The sequence below is a fragment of the Aulonocara sp. 'chitande type north' Nkhata Bay genome, linkage group LG4 (genome assembly GCF_057382095.1).
Source record: "Aulonocara sp. 'chitande type north' Nkhata Bay isolate Kocher_YH1m ecotype deep benthic linkage group LG4, A_spYH_male_GT1.1, whole genome shotgun sequence".
In the NCBI taxonomy this organism is placed as follows: domain Eukaryota; kingdom Metazoa; phylum Chordata; class Actinopteri; order Cichliformes; family Cichlidae; genus Aulonocara; species Aulonocara sp. 'chitande type north' Nkhata Bay.
In genome coordinates this window covers 23322261-23338959 of record NC_141347.1, presented here as the reverse complement: position 1 = coordinate 23338959, position 16699 = coordinate 23322261, and the positions used below count along the sequence as shown (strand labels likewise).

Here is a 16699-nt window from a genome sequence, read left to right as displayed (position 1 = left end):
CAGAGCTGCTTCTTACTCCTTTTTTAACATACAGGGTTTTTATTTTATTTTATAACCATTATTGTTTGGCTTTCCTTTGTTTGGCTTTGTTTGTTTTTGTTTCTTTCCCCGCCACAATACAACACATTACAAATACCAGGAATTTCGAGCAGTTTCTTTCATATGGACTTCGTTATCTTCTTATTATTTCCATCTGTCTCTCTCTCTCTTATGAACCGGATCTGTTAGTGCTCTGGCGCTCAGCCTGGCGCACTGGACCGAACCAAATCATGAAATAAGGAGGGGAGGCGATGTCAGACGCTGACTAGATTTCATTATTTGTTGGCAATGACAAAACGACATTAATTCTAGAAGAGAGGAGTGGTAAGGTCAAATACCTTATGAAACAAACATCCCTTTATTGTAATATGTTAATATTTTCAAAAGTAAAAGTAATTGACGGTTTACTATTTTTCTAGCGCTCATGTTATCACTTTTCTCATCCTTATGACGCCTCTGTTTGTTAGTACGGAATGAAGCTTAGAAAACGGGACATAATTGTGCGATTTTATCACTAATTTGTGTTAAATACTTATATAACACAGTGTTCTTTATTTCTTGTCTTTTGTTTTTAATCTGTAAACTTTAATCCAATCGATTTGTTTGTCACCAAACAAAACCGCTTTCTACATGCATCAACACCACTTCTGCGTCTTCCCTATCCTGTTTTTTGTTTTCTGAGTTCTGCTTTTCCGTGCACACCCACTTTACTCTGTCTAGATTTAGCGTTGTATTATATGTAGCGATCCACTTTCACTTGCCAAACAGTGAACTACACTTTTTGCAAAACCGAGTCCCAGTTTGTTTTTGGACTTTTGCTTTTTGCTAGATTTTTTTTTTCACCCTGTTCCAGTGTGTGCCTCCCTGCATTTTGTTTTTATTTTTTTTTTTAAACTTTTTGTTCATTTATTTATTTTATTGTCAACTGTCTTTTTCTGCATTACTTTAAACCAAAGGTAAGTAGTTTAAACTTTTAATTTGAATTCAATAAAAGTTTATCTGAATATAGAATTAGAGTCAATGAATTTAAGGACCAGTTGATTACAAAGTCTAATTTGTCAAGCAGTACTGTCTGATGAAATATTACAGTTTATCTTTTAGTTTCTTGCTTATGGATGATTTTGTGGAGAAAAAAAACTGGGCCTAAGTAAGTGGCTGGAGAGATTTGAAGATATTGATACGGATGTGATCTACTGACTGTGAAACAGAAAATCTACTAAAAACATGAGTACTACAACATTGTTCTGCAGTCCAATGCAAACATTTTGGAACGTACATTCTCCAGGGCTGTGGGATGCGCCAGGAAGTTGGGGGTGGGGAGGTTTAGGGTGTAAGAGATAAAGTGTACATTGCATTCCTCTTGTCATGATCCAATGCGCTCTATAAAGTCTGTGAACTAGCAAACCCAGCTGCACACAGCACAAGAATAAACAGTATAAACTGAAACTGATTGTTCCGCACAGCCAAGAAAATCATATCAGATGTTCTGTGGCTAAAATAACTCTTTCATCCACAAAATGGGTGGAGGTCTTAGAACTGAAGGGGAAAAAAAGGATTGAACCAAAAGTGTCATATTAGCCGAACTGTTTATATTTGGTTTTTAAACTGTGTGTATTTTTCTATCAAACTCAGACTCCGTCTATAAGTATTTTGTCAGAAATATTTTATTATTCTGTTTCCAGTGACATTATGTTCAGTTGAGGTACTGTTGCTGCCCATCTTAAGTTGGGCTTTAGACAACTTGCCCCATTCACGCCCATGCATACAACCACTTTTTCTGTGATCTTTACTTTAGACTTTTTGAATGCAGAATATTTTATTAAAGCTATTTAGCAGGAGCAAAGCAAAGGATGTATTAAATAATAATAATCACTTAATATACTTAACTAATTATTCTACTCCGAGATAATGCAAATTTCTAATACTGATCTTGAGAGTAATGAGAGAGCAGAGGATTGGCACATCCAGGCAGGAAGTTGCACTTCTTTGGGTCGTGTCAATATAATCCAATAGTAAGGTAGTAACGCTATACTGAGTCCTTCAATTACTTGACATTGTAATCCAACACAACACAAATAGAGAATAAATGTAGTTTAGCACTTTTGTGCTATTTTGTCACATAATCATATGATTATGTGATTAAAATAGCACAAAAGTGCCTTCCTTTCCAAACTACATTTATTCTCTATTTGTGCTGTGTTGGATTACAATGTCAAGTAATTGAAGGACTCAGTATAGAGTTACTACGTTACTATTGGATTATATTGGTCTGGGGAGGTTGTTACCCCCCTCTCTCAGTCACTTCCAATCTGGCCTGCACAAACACCACCTCTTCCTGCTCTTCTCTGTTCTCAGTTCTGCTTTACCCTGCATCCGCTTTATTCATGTTGGATTTACCTTTCTATTAAATGTATAGATGCAGCTGCAATTGTGCAGTCTGAGCCACACAGTTCCAGTTTGTTTTTAACTTGTTTTTAACCTGTTTTCAGACTTTTTGCTTTCTTCCCGCCTGTTTTCTGTCTGTGTCTCACTGCTTACTTCACATCGGGGCGGCCGTGGCTCAGGGGGTTGGGAAGCGTATCTGTAACCAGAAGGTCGCCGGTTCGATCCCCGGGCTCTCCCTCCTGGTCGTTGTGTCCTTGGGCAAGACACTTTACCTACTAGTGTTGGCCAGAGGGGCCGATGGCGCGATGTGGCAGCCTCGCTTCTGTCAGTCTGCCCCAGGGCAGCTGTGGCTACAACCGTAGCTTGCCTCCACCAGTGTGTGAATGCGAGAGTGAATGAATAGTGGCATTGAAAAGCGCCTTGGGTTCTTTGAAAAGCGCTATATAAATCCAATCCATTATTATCTCCCTCAGCAGCCTTTTCCTGCGTTACTTCTAACAAAAGGTGAACTGTTGAACTTTTAATCTGAATTTGATATCAGTGTCTCTGATTTATATATGCATTAAAGGAGAAGTTGATCACAAATGTCTAACCTGTAAAGCAGTACTGTCTGGTTAAACATCACAGTTTATCTTACAGTTTCACTTCCTTGTCATGGATGATTTCGTAAGAAACAAACTGGCTGAATGGGGGCTAAGTGAGTGGGTGGAGAAATTTAAAGGTAAAGTATTAACGTGAATCCATGATCGGTACAGATATTGATCCTGATGTGATCTGTTAACTGTGAAACAGCTCATATAACTATGCCCATTGCTTTGTCACTCATTGAACAAGAATTTCTAAAGCAAGTTGAGAATAATCTTTATCTCTGCAACTTTATTTTTAATTACAGATGAACAAATCGATGCAGAAAGTCTGCGTGTCCTTGATGATCGAGAAATTGATAATTTGATCCCAAAAGCTGGACCAAGAGTGAAATTCAAGAAGAACCTCAAGCTGTTAAAGGTAATTACGTTTTTTAACAACATTTTTATTTGAGTGTTCGGAGGTGAACTGTTGTTAGAATTATCAGAATATTAAAAATGTACTGGCGGTAATAATATGTAGTGTCATTTTTGTTAATTCTTTACTAAAACTGAAATGTTTTTGTTGTGCTAGGAAGAAATAAACACAAATCAAGAAATCAAGAAACAGTAGTAAGAGGTTAATATTAAACACTGCTTTGCTGGGCTAAAGGGGCCTTGCTAGCTATGGGATGTTTAAGGGTGCGAAGCAGAGTCTCCAATTCTGTGATCCTGGCCTCCAGAGCTGCAAATAGTCTACAAATAGTATCATTATTGCTAAAGGAGGCTAAGGAGTAATTAAGCACAAAAGTAACAAAAGTAATCTGACACAATGAGCAAGAAAGTGCAGGAGGTACAGGTGAAAGGGCCATGCTGCTAGTGAGTTGGCTACAGGCCAAGCTAAGCTAGCGAATCCCTGATGGCACAGTGAGTGAATACACAGAGTGCATGAAGATAACACTATGAAATACGCTATCTATACGTTTTTAATTAGACTGGCTACACAGATAAGCTACACAAAAATACCACTCTGCGTTGGAACAAGAAGTGATAGTCTACCATGGAGAGGGAACACCAAATGACCCACTGGTGTTCGACAGCGTCTCACTGGCAGTAATTATTTGTAGAGTAATTTTATTAATTCTTAACTAATATAGATTTGAACTGATTTTACTGTTGTAGGAAGAAGAAAACTCAAATCGGGAAACAGTCAATTCTGTTCAAGTAAGTAAATGTGAAGGGAAAAGTTCTTAAATGTCCATATGACAAATACAATTTTAATACACGTTTAAGAGGTTAATATTAAACACTGCTTTGCACTTTTATCTGCAGTGTGAACAGGAGCATGAAGAAGCAGCTGATGTGGTTCAGGTAAGGGTTATACTGAATTTCAGACATTTAGGCCAACTACCTGAGACAAAGTAAAGCTCCATCCTCTGGTCTATAGAAACTGACCGCTCTCTACAGAAACCAATAAATGACTGAATCTAAAAACCTAATTCATAGGTTGGGTTGGGAAATATACATTTTGCCCTAGCTAGGGGTTCGCTAACCGTCTCTGTAGGTCTTCATGACTGGGACTTTGTTGTGGAAATTTTGACAATAACCTGCAACACACCCAATGAGCGTTTTGAAAAGGGTGTAATAAACACATTGCAATGTGGATAGAAGCATCCCAGCCAAACCACTAGGATCATCTCTGAATCATGGCCACCGCCCTTACATCTTATATACCCAGAGACAGACAAAGACACTCCACAAACTCTTACATGTTGGCCCCTCTCACGGGGAGGCTATACCATCAGCCTCATGCTTAAAACCCTCTCCCTCTCAGAGAGAATTATAACCTTGCTTTCTGCTTAACCGTCACCTAAAGATTTACATCCCTGAAAAGGAGAGGGAGTCTCACTATCTGTTTAACGTCTCCCATGAACTAACAATGGCCCCACTGTGTCAGTGTGTGTGTGTAGAGCACAGGGCTCATTTCTAGTGCACATGCATACAACTAAGTGACAGGAGTGCTCTTGCTATACTAAAGTGATATTACTATTACTAATGTGATATGATTAAACATGTGATTAATACACGAGAACAGAAATCTGCCACCAAAACTTAATTATGTAAAAGAATTGTCTCATAGCATAAGAAGAGGGTAATGGGAGGGCGTAATGTACTCTTCATCAGTCTGCTAGTTGAAAACATGGAGAACTTGTACATTAGTGTCCTTTAAATGCTGTTAAAGAGCAATGCCAATGCAAATAGTAATAATTTCCTGTATAACTCATATTCATCCTCAGGTCTTGCCATCCACAAGTGATACAGGTGAGACACATGCATCGTATTTATTGCATCTCATATTAGTCTTTGTTTTAAAGGCACCAATATTTTTTGCAATCTACATAACTTTACTAAGAATAGATTTACTGAGAGAAAGACGTTTTTCTTTTCTTATTATTTTTTGTTGTTTTTATCCAATCAGGAAAGAGAAAATCAGACCTTCAAAGTGATGCCAGCAGGTTGCAGTCACCAGCTAAGCGACAGTGTCAGTCTATGCCAGGATTTGAAGGTATTTATGTTTCTTACTAAACAGTGTCACAGTTTAAGCCACTATAGGGTTAAACCTCTGTGCAGCACAATTTTCCCAACATGCCAGTTTCATCTTTGATGCTAGAAATTACTTTTTCTTTGGCCTGTTGTCAAAATGTAACAGTCACATGATGCATGGTATACTAAGTATGATTGGTAAGTGGTCATATTATGATCCTGATATACTCTAATTCACACAGGTTTGTTTTTTTTACATGAGATTTTACATTTTCTGGTTATTCTAGTCTATAATTCCTTCTAAATAGTTTTTTACTTTTTTGTCCACAGAATCAATCATACTGTCTGATGTGAAAAGCATCATGACATTTGTACATGCCAGACTAAATGACCAAGACAAACTCAGTGCTTTCTTGAAGTGAGTATTAATTTTTTTCATATTTTGTAATGTATGGGCCTGGTTCCACTCCTGATTGTGTGACAGTTTCACAAACAAATCACAGAGAGTTTGTTTTTAAAGAAAGCAAAAATGCACAAAATATCTGTAAAACATCCTCAGAAGCTGCTAGTTATGTGTAATTTAGTCACATGGAGATGAATTAACCTAAATGCACTAATTGCACGTCTTTGGACTGTTGGAGAAAGCCAGAGTACCTGGAGAGAACCGAGGCAAACACAGAGAGAACACGTAAACTCAAAACAAAAAGGCCCCCAACCAGATGGTGGTGTGAGACAACAGTGCCATCATGCCATCGAGCTGCCTGAACATGAACCCTTTTGGTTCAATAGTCACCAGTTAGTTTCTTGTGTCAGTCTGTTTGACGTGTTGGTTCTTTGTTTAGTTATTTTTACATCATACTTTTGACTTACAGCCGCACAATTATAGATGACGGAATGATTCGGTAGTAAACTAAAACTTTCCAAGTTAAGACCAACAAAGACTGACATTTTTAGGAAGTTTTGGTGACTTAGCTACATTTTTTTTCCTGTTCCCGGTATCTACCAACTCTTGAAGGAAACATTTTCACTTTAGCTGACACAAAAAAGAAGGTGTAGATCAAAACAACATACAGTAAACAATTAGTGGAGCGAGTCTATAAAACTGAAATACCTAGTAGTGATTACTACTAAAAATAATATAACTCTCTTTTAAACCTTTTGAAGCATGCTTAAAAATGTTTTCATGACTGAATCAATTAACCCATATTTAAAATATTGTTCAACAGGAAAAAGATCAGTGATTTGGAGACAGACAAGAGGGAGCTGGTTGGTGTCTTTGGTAAAACTGGGGCTGGAAAGAGCTCTTTGATAAATGCCATCATCAAAGAGAAGAATCTTTTACCCTCAGGAAGCATCAATGCCTGCACCTCAGTCATGATCAAACTGGAAGCTAACACACGTAGCACAAAGTATGAAGCAGAAATTGAGTTCATCACAAAGGAGGTAAAATGAATTCTCAAAGTTTGATTTGTACTTAAAACTAAATCATTTGTTATAGTGCAGTTCTTGGAGCTTAAGGCTGGGTACATTCCTCCAATAAATGGCTTGTCATCTATTTTTGTAGGAGTGGAAAGATGAGTTGTGGTCATTTTGTCAGTTTCTTGACAATAATGAAGATCAGGACAAGAAAGACGATGATTATCGTGATGCTGTTGAAAAGCTGACAGCACTTTATGGAGAAGAATGGAAAGAGAAGTCCTCTGAAAACCTCATGGAGAACAAATATTTCAAAGAAATTCCAGAATTTCTCCAATCCAGGCGAAAGATTTTGAGATGTGAATCAGTAAGACAAACTCATATTACTACTATAACAGACAGCCATGATAGACTACACACTGGGGATGCCGGGAAGGGGACATAGGTGAAACTAGGACAACTTGGACACAAAAGGGAACTGACCAAATTGACAAAAGATTACAAATTGGAAACACATCTCACTTCTGAAAACAGAATGCAGCATAGATCCAAAAGTCCAAAAAACACAAAACACCAAAAACAGATCCAGTGATCGATCGATCTTTCTTTCTTTCTTTCTTTCTATCTTTCTTTCTATCTTTCTTTCTTTCTTTCTATCTTTCTTTCTATCTTTCTTTCTATCTTTCTTTCTATCTTTCTTTCTATCTTTCTTTCTTTCTTTCTTTCTTTCTTTCTTTCTTTCTTTCTTTCTTTCTTTCTTTCTTTCTTTCTTTCTTTCTTTCGCAGTAAGAACCTTTACCTCTTCACACAACAGTGATCAGTTCCCTGTTCTAACCTAACTACCCTTTTTAAATCACTCTTTAGAAATTAACTGCTGAGCAAAGATTGAATCAAAGTGGCCACAAACTTTAGTAAATTGGTGTCTGACAGTCGGTTGTGTCAGGAATGGCATAAAGTGGTGTAAAACCCTGAAAGTCAAGACATGCCAAGTTATGCGCTGTAGTGGTCCCTTGCAAATAAGGGAGCACCTTAAAGTGGCTTATTAATATCTCAAAGTGGTCGAAAACTATGCAAAATTCTCACATGAAGTAGTTTCTGCTGTTGACAACAAGAGTGTAGTAAGTGTTATTTAAATAGAGAATAAAAACTTTTAAATAATTCATGAAAATCTATTTTCACTTTTTTTGAATGATAATTAGAGACTTTCTCAAAACTATCAAATGGTTGATTGTTTTAAAAAGGGTTTCACATGACCTGAATTTCTCCTCAGTCTTGATCCAATATAACGCAAGGGGAAGCTTGTACATGACACAATCTGATCATTTAAATCGAAAATTGACGAAGGTTCCCTTGCACATCTATTTTGGCATTGCCCTGTCTTTAAAGCTTTTTGGAGCCAGATTTTTACGTGGTTTTCAAACCAATTTAGGAAAAAGTACCACTTGATGGTACACTGGCTATAATTGGATCATTTGCATCAATCGAATCTTTTTTCCTTTTCACAAAAACAGATAATTACAATGCTGACTGCAAAGAAACTTATTCTTTTACAGTGGCGGTCTTCTTCGGCCCCGTGTTTTAAAAGGTGGCTTAATGAGATGGTGTCTGTGGCCAGGGGGGAACAGATAATATTTGATAGAAAGGGGAAACTGGCGAGTTTTGTACGATTTGGTAGCCATTTCTAGAATTCTTAATTAACTGATCATAATTCATGCCTCACGCTCTGCGCGAATTTTCTTATTTTATTTTACTCTTTATTTAGTTAATGTTGTTATAATTTTTTCTTCCTCTTTTTTTCTCCTTCTTTTTCTTTTTTACTTATAAGTTCACAAATGCTAAATGTAGTAATTGTCCTCAGTTGAATCTGTATAAGCATGCTGTGTTTAATATAAAAGCAAAAAATAAAATAATTTAAAAAAAACCTTTTTTTAGTGATCCAATTTCTTTAAGTTGTTTTTTTTTTTATGTCACGGACTTTTTAATGGTTTTTGTAAAGCACTTAAACTGTAGGATTAAAATTAAACTGCACTGCTTTTATTATTTATTGCAGGCTAATGAACTTTCTGCAAAATGTGTCAAGTACACAAGAAGTGATTCAAAACAAGAAGAAGGCAATGAAGGAAAAAAGTGGTTTTGGCCACTGGTGAAGTGTGTGACTGTCAGGGTGCCAAACAAGTCTCTTCTCCAGCATGTCACACTTGTGGACCTTCCTGGAAATGGCGACTGTAACAAGAGCAGAGATCAGATGTGGAAAGGGGTAATTCACATTTACTGCTCTTTGCTTATACTGTGTTGTCTGTAAACAGTCATCTTTCTATTAAGCACTGAGACATGTTATTCTCCTTTCAGATTGTTGGAGATTGTTCTACTGTGTGGATTGTGACTGAAATTAATCGAGCAGCATCAGAGAAAGCAGCCTGGGAGATCCTGGAAAGTGTCAGTAGTCTGATTGGAAATGGTGGCGAATGTCAGCAAATTCACTTTATCTGCACCAAGTCTGATCTTCTTGATGATTCAGATGATCTGTAAGTAAATTTTCCATGCAAACTCCCATATTTGCGAGTTTGTTTTTTAAACAGTCAAAATAAATACATTAAGCAAATAAAGCCATATAATCATATATGACTGGACCCGCAAAGCAGACTCGCACAACTGAAGCTCAATAGGTTTATTTCCAATGAAACAAATGTATACAATGAACTGGTGATTTAGTGGAGAGCACCACCCTAAGGTGGTGGTTTGGGAGAGAGTACTCAATGACTGGCTGGAAGGAAAAAAGACGGAGACTGTAGTGAACAGGTAAGTATTTTGGTGTGAGGCTCTGACAACCCAAGTTAGCAAGTATGAGAGGATATTAACCAGACCAGACATTTAAAAATAGAAGGCAACAAACTGGAGTACCAGCACCATCAGGCAGAGAAACATTGCCACAGCCAGTCTTTAAATACAATCTATGTGTTAACAAAGAGTTACAGGTGTGCAAAAGTCAGGCAAAGCTCAGTTTGGTTCCCACATTTTCACCTAAAGGCCAAGAATAAATCAAAACCGCCCAGCCTGCCCCAAATTAATGATGGTGATGATAATAGTGATGACGGTAACAGTACAGATGTGCACATTTCTTGTAGTTCACGAGCTCATATCCATGATGGAATAGTAATGAGAAACCAGCAAGCCAAGGATGGAGTAAGGAAAGAATTCAACAAGCGAAGCAAGATTAATGTGAGTTTTATAGGCTGACAGAAAATAATACAGACTCTCCACAGTTGCAAAGATGCTTTAAAATTAAATCATTTTTCCGCAGAAACACTTCACTGACGACAGTTTCAAAGTGTTCACAGTGAGCTCCAAAGAGTTCCTAAAAGGGAAGCATCTAAGTCCAGAAGAGACTGGTAGGTGAAGTCTTGATGCACATGTTGTTTTAGTTTGCTCTGACTGAAAGAAGAATTATTTAATTTGAATTATAGTACGTAATTTCAAACTGTGGCACTGAAATTTATTCTTAACAGAAATAACCAAACTTCAGGGATTTTTGCAAGAGCTCAATGACTGTCACTCTGAGATAGTAAACTATGTGAGTGGAGCTTATGGGATTCTTGCTTTGATTCAAGGAGCCAACTCCGGAGGAGTGGTAAGGTCAAGTAAAACCAACTCTTACATGTTGGGATTTCTCAAATGTCTTTGCGTTTCTTATTATTTTTTTTTTATGTATTAATTTATAGGTTATTAAGTGATCAATTGATTCATGTATTTTTGCCGTTCTGTTTTACTTACAGTAGAGTGACTTAAAGCCAAGTGGAGTTTATAGATCTATAAGAAATAATAAGTATTTTTTTTATAGTTTTATTCCTTCAAATATTTTTCAGGATGATAAAAAAGGTGAGGTGTGTTCAGAACTTGAGAGAAACATGATCCTTCAACTTGCAAATATCAACAAAGAAATGGAAGAGACCATTACGGCCTTTGAAAAATGTCTTAATGATGGCGTTGAGAAATCCAAACGTTCATACGGAGAAAAACTCAAGAACTTCTTGTATCACGTATGTATTTTAAATCTAGTTGTAACAAAACAACAGGTTTTACAGGAGTATGTATTTAAATAATTCTGTTTTCTTTTTTGCTTTAGGGAAAGAAGGGTGGTGCTTTTCACAGTGTACTGAAGTGTGTCGTTGAGAATGGTGGCGTCCACAAACCAAAGAACAAGACCCTAATTAACCTTAACATGAAGTTGGCTTCATGTCTGACTGACAGCATTGATGAAGAATTCAGAAAGACCTTCCCGTAAGAAAAGACAAGTTCTAAACAGTCACATAATATTATTCAAGATATGTAATTTATAACCAGTGTTGGTCAAGTTACTTGAAAAAAGTAATCAGTAACTAATTACTGATTACTTTCCCCAAAAAGTAATCCCGTTACTTTACTGATTACTTATTTTCAAAAGTAATTAATTACTTAGTTACTTAGTTACTTTTTAAAAATACGATTTACAACCTGAATAGGTGATAAAGCGATAGATCTTTCAGCCCAATTCTACTTTTTCTAATAATGGATAATCCATACAAAATGTAATCAAATGGAACAGTCTCTTTTTAAAACTTTTATCCATCCATCCATCCATCCATCCATTCGCTTCCGCTTGTCCTTTTCAGGGTCGCGGGGGGCGCTGGAGCCTATCCCAGCTGTCATAGGGCGAGAGGCAGGGTACACCCTGGACAGTTCGCCAGTCTGTCGCAGGGCTAACACACAAGGACAGACAACCATTCACACTCACATTCATTCACACATTCACACCTAGTGGCAATTTGGATTATCCAATTAACCTATCCCCACAAGCTTTTATAGTTTTATTAATTTTAATCTTTTAACTTTATGCATCAAGCAAAAATTTAATTATATGCAACATTCTCTGACTGGAAGAAATTTGTTTAATATTTAAACCTATTTTCTGCACATTCCAGCACATAAAATATATATATTTTTTTGTGTTTACACTCACTCTTTCAAATAGATGCAAGTAAAACACAGCAGAAAATAAATAAAATCAAAGACTAGCGGTCCTGTTGCTCTATTTTCACCTGTAAAGCAGGAGTTGGGTAGGCGGAGGTATACCCTGGTGCAGGTGTGCCGCAGCGGTCAGTGGAAGGATACGGCAGTTTCTCTGTGAATTTCCCATTAAGTCATAGCGCACTCGGAGCTTGCTTGGAAGTTTAGGGGATTTTTCGCTGTAAAAAGATGTTTTCTTCCCACGCACAATGCTAATGGACGCTAATGTTTTTGTCACCTTTTATGGATTCAAACTTAAAGTAAGGTCAGTACTTCCACACTTTAAACGCTGCACGCTCATACTCTCTCCTGCACTCGATACATGATCCATTGTTGATCTGCACACAGCTGCTGTCACGACCGTGGCACTCGCTTACGTCACTGTCATGAGACATTCTCGCAAAAAAATCACGGTTTTAGTAACGGGAAAGTAAAGGTAATCTAATTACCGTTTTTGCAATAGTAATCCCTTACTTTACTCGTTACTTGAAAAAAGTAATCGGATTACAGTAACGCGTTACTGCCCATCTCTGTTTATAACATATCACAATTTTCAAATATAAACTTGCCAACTCTGCCATTAATAACCACAATGTTTACATTTTTTAGAAATGACTCAGAATGTGGAGCATTCAATGGAGTCATCAAGACTTTTTCTCTTAACACTGATTCTCTGATTGAAAAGTACAAAAATACTGAACTGCAGCTTAGATTTCTCAAGACAGAGGTAAGAGATGAAACTTTCCTATACATCAATTCAAACAGTAAAGTACAGTAAAAGGAAAAAAGGAAAAATTAGTTTTATAGCTTGATGTAATTTAAAACGACGTTCATCTGTATTTCATGTTTTGTCTCTAAGGAAGAAAAAATTAAGGCAAAACTGAACAGAATGATCCGGGAACAGAAGAAAAAAGTCTACAGCAGTCTGACAGAGACAATTGTGAACATTATGGAAGAAGGCTACAAGAGTAAGAGATAATATTATTCACAACTTGGCACTAAAACACATATTTATATTTATCATTATTGAGCAAGAGAAATCTGATTGGAGTTTTCTGTCTTATTGTAGAGGCTGCAGAATTTAGAGGAGAAGGCCAGCTGTACAACATGAGGGAGACTATTAAGAACCATGTGCACTCAAAAAAGGACATGTTTGAGCAGGCAAAAAATACCATGTTGGAGAAGTTACGCAGTTTAAGGGTATGTCCTGTTTTATGAAGAAGTATTATGACCATATTTTGTTATAGCTCACCTGAAGGCTTTTTCTGTGTTTAACTGGAATAGACTTATACAAAAAGTTATGTTTCCATTTATGTTTTAAATCAAGTCTGAGAAATTTCTAAATGTAATTTAATTTGACTTTAATACAATATTTGATCTGTGATAAGTGAATACAATTTTTTTTTTTTAAATTAGAGAGACATCCTTGAGATTCTGGAGACTACTATGAAGGAATCCTTTGAATGTTCATTCAAGACTGATGGGAGCTCACTCCCAGGTAAACAGGACAGTTTGCTGTAATTACATTGGTTCCAAGTGCTTGATAATGCTTCCGTCCTTTTCTCTTTATCTTTGCAATCTTGCACCTGATAACTTAGTCTATGTAACTATTTATCTATTTTTTAAATTAACTTATAAATTACTGATTCACAAAAATTCAAATTTGTTTTTCAGATGTTTCAACAGAGCTTGATATGGTGAAGAAACGTTATGATGAACTTCCAGGCACTCCAGATGATGAAGTGTCTCTTACTGGGTAACTCCTAATATAATATAATCTTAACAATGTTAACATTTATTTTAAGCCAAAGTATGATGATCAGCTCAGAGGCTGCAATGAGTCCATTTTAGGGGAATCTGCAATTCAACATTTAAACTAATTATAGCCATTAGTATTCTTTAGTGTGAGGAGTTTTACAAGCAATATTACGATTTTAAAAATGTAGAAATTATATTATGTTCATTGGTTATTGTTTATTGTCAAACCTTTGCTCTCTTTTTTTAATGTTTCAGAGTTGCTGACCAGGTAGTAACTGCAGAAGCCTGGACACAAACAGGTCTTACCAGAGGAAGTGCTGTTTAAAACAAAGAAAACATCCGATTTGGTCTCAGTCCTTTTCAGTTGTTTTTATTTGGTCTTTGGTGACATTTGACTTTGATTTTGTGAATGTCATAAGTGATTCTGGATTTTTATTTCTGTAAGACATCTGTCTCTTTTAATGTTTTAAATCTTGAGGCTAGCAGAGAAGTTGGAGGAAAAACTGAAAGAGATTCACATCACTCTACATATGTTTTGATCTACTTTAATGCTTTTATTTCATGAGTTTAGTTATGGTTCATTCAGATGACAATGACAATTATATAGCACATTTCAGTACATGTAAAATCAGTCTACTTATCACAGAAGGTAAAAACATGGCAACACTTTATAATATAGCCCACGACTAACGCTTAATTCCCCTGTAATTAAAAGGAACATCAATGTATTTTATCTAAAATTACAATTAAAACTGTGATTGTATTTACCTACAAATATTTAAAGGTAACAAGTCATCCAGACCATTGATTTAAGATTTTTATTATGAGATAATAGTTTTTCATCTCAACCTTTCACACACAAATATGTGTGTTTTTGACAGGTTTTCATACATTAGAGCCACAGCAGAGGGTGTTTTTCTTAAAAACAATATCTGAATTAGGATAAGATGGATTTGTGTATGAAAAACACAACTAGTCATAAATTTATTTGTAAAACTTAAAGTTTCTGGGTTTTTTTTCCAAGGACACATTCACACTTCTTGTCATGCTCTTTTAATTGTTGCTTTCTTGTTCCCTACAATCTTTCTGACCTGTCATCTATGTTTATTCTTCACAAAAAATATTATTATATGAACATTGTTTTGGTAGTAGTATCAGTGGACTCTGTTGTGATATTTTGACAACATAGTGTGCTGTTGACAGAATTTGAGTTTGTCTAAGGTGCACCTCTGTCACACCTAACAGCCATTGTTGTTGTTGCAGGTCTTTCCAAGTATCCTGTGCCATTTGAGTGCCCAAAAAAGAACTGAGTGTACTTTGTATGAAAATATATTATCACATTATTTCTAAAAGCGTGTCTTACAATCTTAATCCCCAATTTACCTTACAAATCAATTATACTTTTGTTTGGGTTTTTAAGCACAAATATCCTGAAATGCCATGTCCAGTCATTTTTGTTCAAGTTCAGTTTTTAATATAAGTATTAAAAATTAAAAACAGTTGTACACCCTTACTCATAATATTATAACCAGATGTTATTTTAATTCTGTGAATACATTTTCAATGCTTAAAGTCTTTGATATAAATCCCTGAATTGGCTGTAACCCCCATTACTCTTACTCTTAGGGGCATTGTTTTTTTGTTGTTGTTATTTTTGTTTGTTTTCTTTTCTTTTTTTAAAGGAAAATCATCTTTTTTTAAAGAACCAGAATAAATATCAGTCTTTCATCAACATTTTCTTCCATTTTTCTGAATGATTCACAGATGTGTTGAAGCATAGCATGTTCACCCTCTTATGCTTATTTACAGTATAAACTGATACTGCCTCACATAAGTAATAATGGCTAATTTAAGTAGAAAATATGAAATATTTCTCAATGCATTTTGTATTATAGTATTTTTTTTTTCATATTTTGGTATCTCAACCTCAAAAACGTAAGGCAGCAAGACTGTTGATGTAAAAGGAGACTGTGAAGACTATTAAAAATAGTGTATAAATGATAACAATAGTAAATTTACAGTGAAGTATATAGACATGATTTTATTATTTTTTATCATTCTTGATGAGCTCTCAGCCGTAAAAGGCTGATGGGGTATTGTAGTCACTCTGCCTGGTAGGTGGAGCCTATCCCAGCAGTCCAGAGGCGGGGTGGACAGGTCTATCGCAGGGCCAACACAGAGAGACAGACCGTTATACAGGAAGTGCAGAATTATTAGGCAAGTTGTATTTTTGAGGAATAATTTTATTATTGAACAACAACCATGTTCTCAATGAACCCAAAAAACTCATTAATATCAAAGCTGAATGTTTTGGAAGTAGTTTTTAGTTTGTTTTTAGTTTTAGCTATTTTAGGGGGATATCTGTGTGTGCAGGTGACTATTACTGTGCATAATTATTAGGCAACTTAACAAAAAACAAATATATACCCATTTCAATTATTTATTTTTACCAGTGAAACCAATATAACATCTCCACATTCACAAATATACATTTCTGACATTCAAAAACAAAACAAAAACAAATCAGTGACCAATATAGCCACCTTTCTTTGCAAGGACACTCAAAAGCCTGCCATCCATGGATTCTGTCAGTGTTTTGATCTGTTCACCATCAACATTGCGTGCAGCAGCAACCACAGCCTCCCAGACACTGTTCAGAGAGGTGTACTGTTGTCCCTCCTTGTAAATCTCACATTTGATGATGGACCACAGGTTCTCAATGGGGTTCAGATCAGGTGAACAAGGTGGCCATGTCATTAGTTTTTCTTCTTTTATACCCTTTCTTGCCAGCCACGCTGTGGAGTACTTGGACACGTGTGATGGAGCATTGTCCTGCATGAAAATCATGTTTTTCTTGAAGGATGCAGACTTCTTCCTGTACCACTGCTTGAAGAAGGTGTCTTCCAGAAACTGGCAGTAGGACTGGGAGTTGAGCTTGACTCCATCCTCAA

The 16699-nt window shown here is 36.2% G+C and overlaps 1 protein-coding gene across 4 annotated transcripts; it reads left to right on the top strand.

Annotated features, from left to right (window-relative positions):
* Positions 1 to 277: 277 nt before the first annotated feature.
* On the top strand, positions 278 to 15480 carry LOC147332596 (nuclear GTPase SLIP-GC-like). 4 transcript variants are annotated; one of them, XM_086289246.1, is made up of 23 exons: positions 278 to 363; positions 3064 to 3145; positions 3317 to 3429; positions 4170 to 4211; positions 4320 to 4358; positions 5285 to 5309; positions 5467 to 5553; positions 5862 to 5949; positions 6758 to 6974; positions 7096 to 7314; positions 8998 to 9204; positions 9297 to 9472; positions 10073 to 10166; positions 10249 to 10336; positions 10454 to 10575; positions 10811 to 10984; positions 11071 to 11225; positions 12600 to 12717; positions 12850 to 12958; positions 13060 to 13190; positions 13407 to 13488; positions 13665 to 13746; positions 14004 to 15480. In XM_086289246.1, the coding sequence occupies exons 2-23, from the start codon at positions 3079 to 3081 to the stop codon at positions 14071 to 14073; spliced, it is 2505 nt and encodes an 834-aa protein (XP_086145372.1). In that variant the 5' UTR covers positions 278 to 363; positions 3064 to 3078; the 3' UTR covers positions 14074 to 15480. The 4 variants fall into 4 exon arrangements, with proteins under 4 accessions (XP_086145372.1, XP_086145370.1, XP_086145368.1 ...); XM_086289244.1 differs by having other exon boundaries at positions 286 to 995; XM_086289242.1 differs by having other exon boundaries at positions 286 to 995; positions 2604 to 3145.
* Positions 15481 to 16699: the final 1219 nt, after the last annotated feature.

What these genes read in the sequence shown, in the direction of transcription:
- LOC147332596 (XM_086289246.1), top strand. Translation starts at nt 3,079, where the DNA reads ATGGATGATTTCGTAAGAAACAAACTGGCTGAATGGGGGCTAAGTGAG. An exon ending in AAACTCAGTGCTTTCTTGAA is followed by an intron (nt 5,950 to 6,757) that starts GTGAGTATTAAT and finishes ATTGTTCAACAG; the next exon opens with GAAAAAGATCAGTGATTTGG. An exon ending in CTTGATGATTCAGATGATCT is followed by an intron (nt 9,473 to 10,072) that starts GTAAGTAAATTT and finishes CATTTCTTGTAG; the next exon opens with TTCACGAGCTCATATCCATG.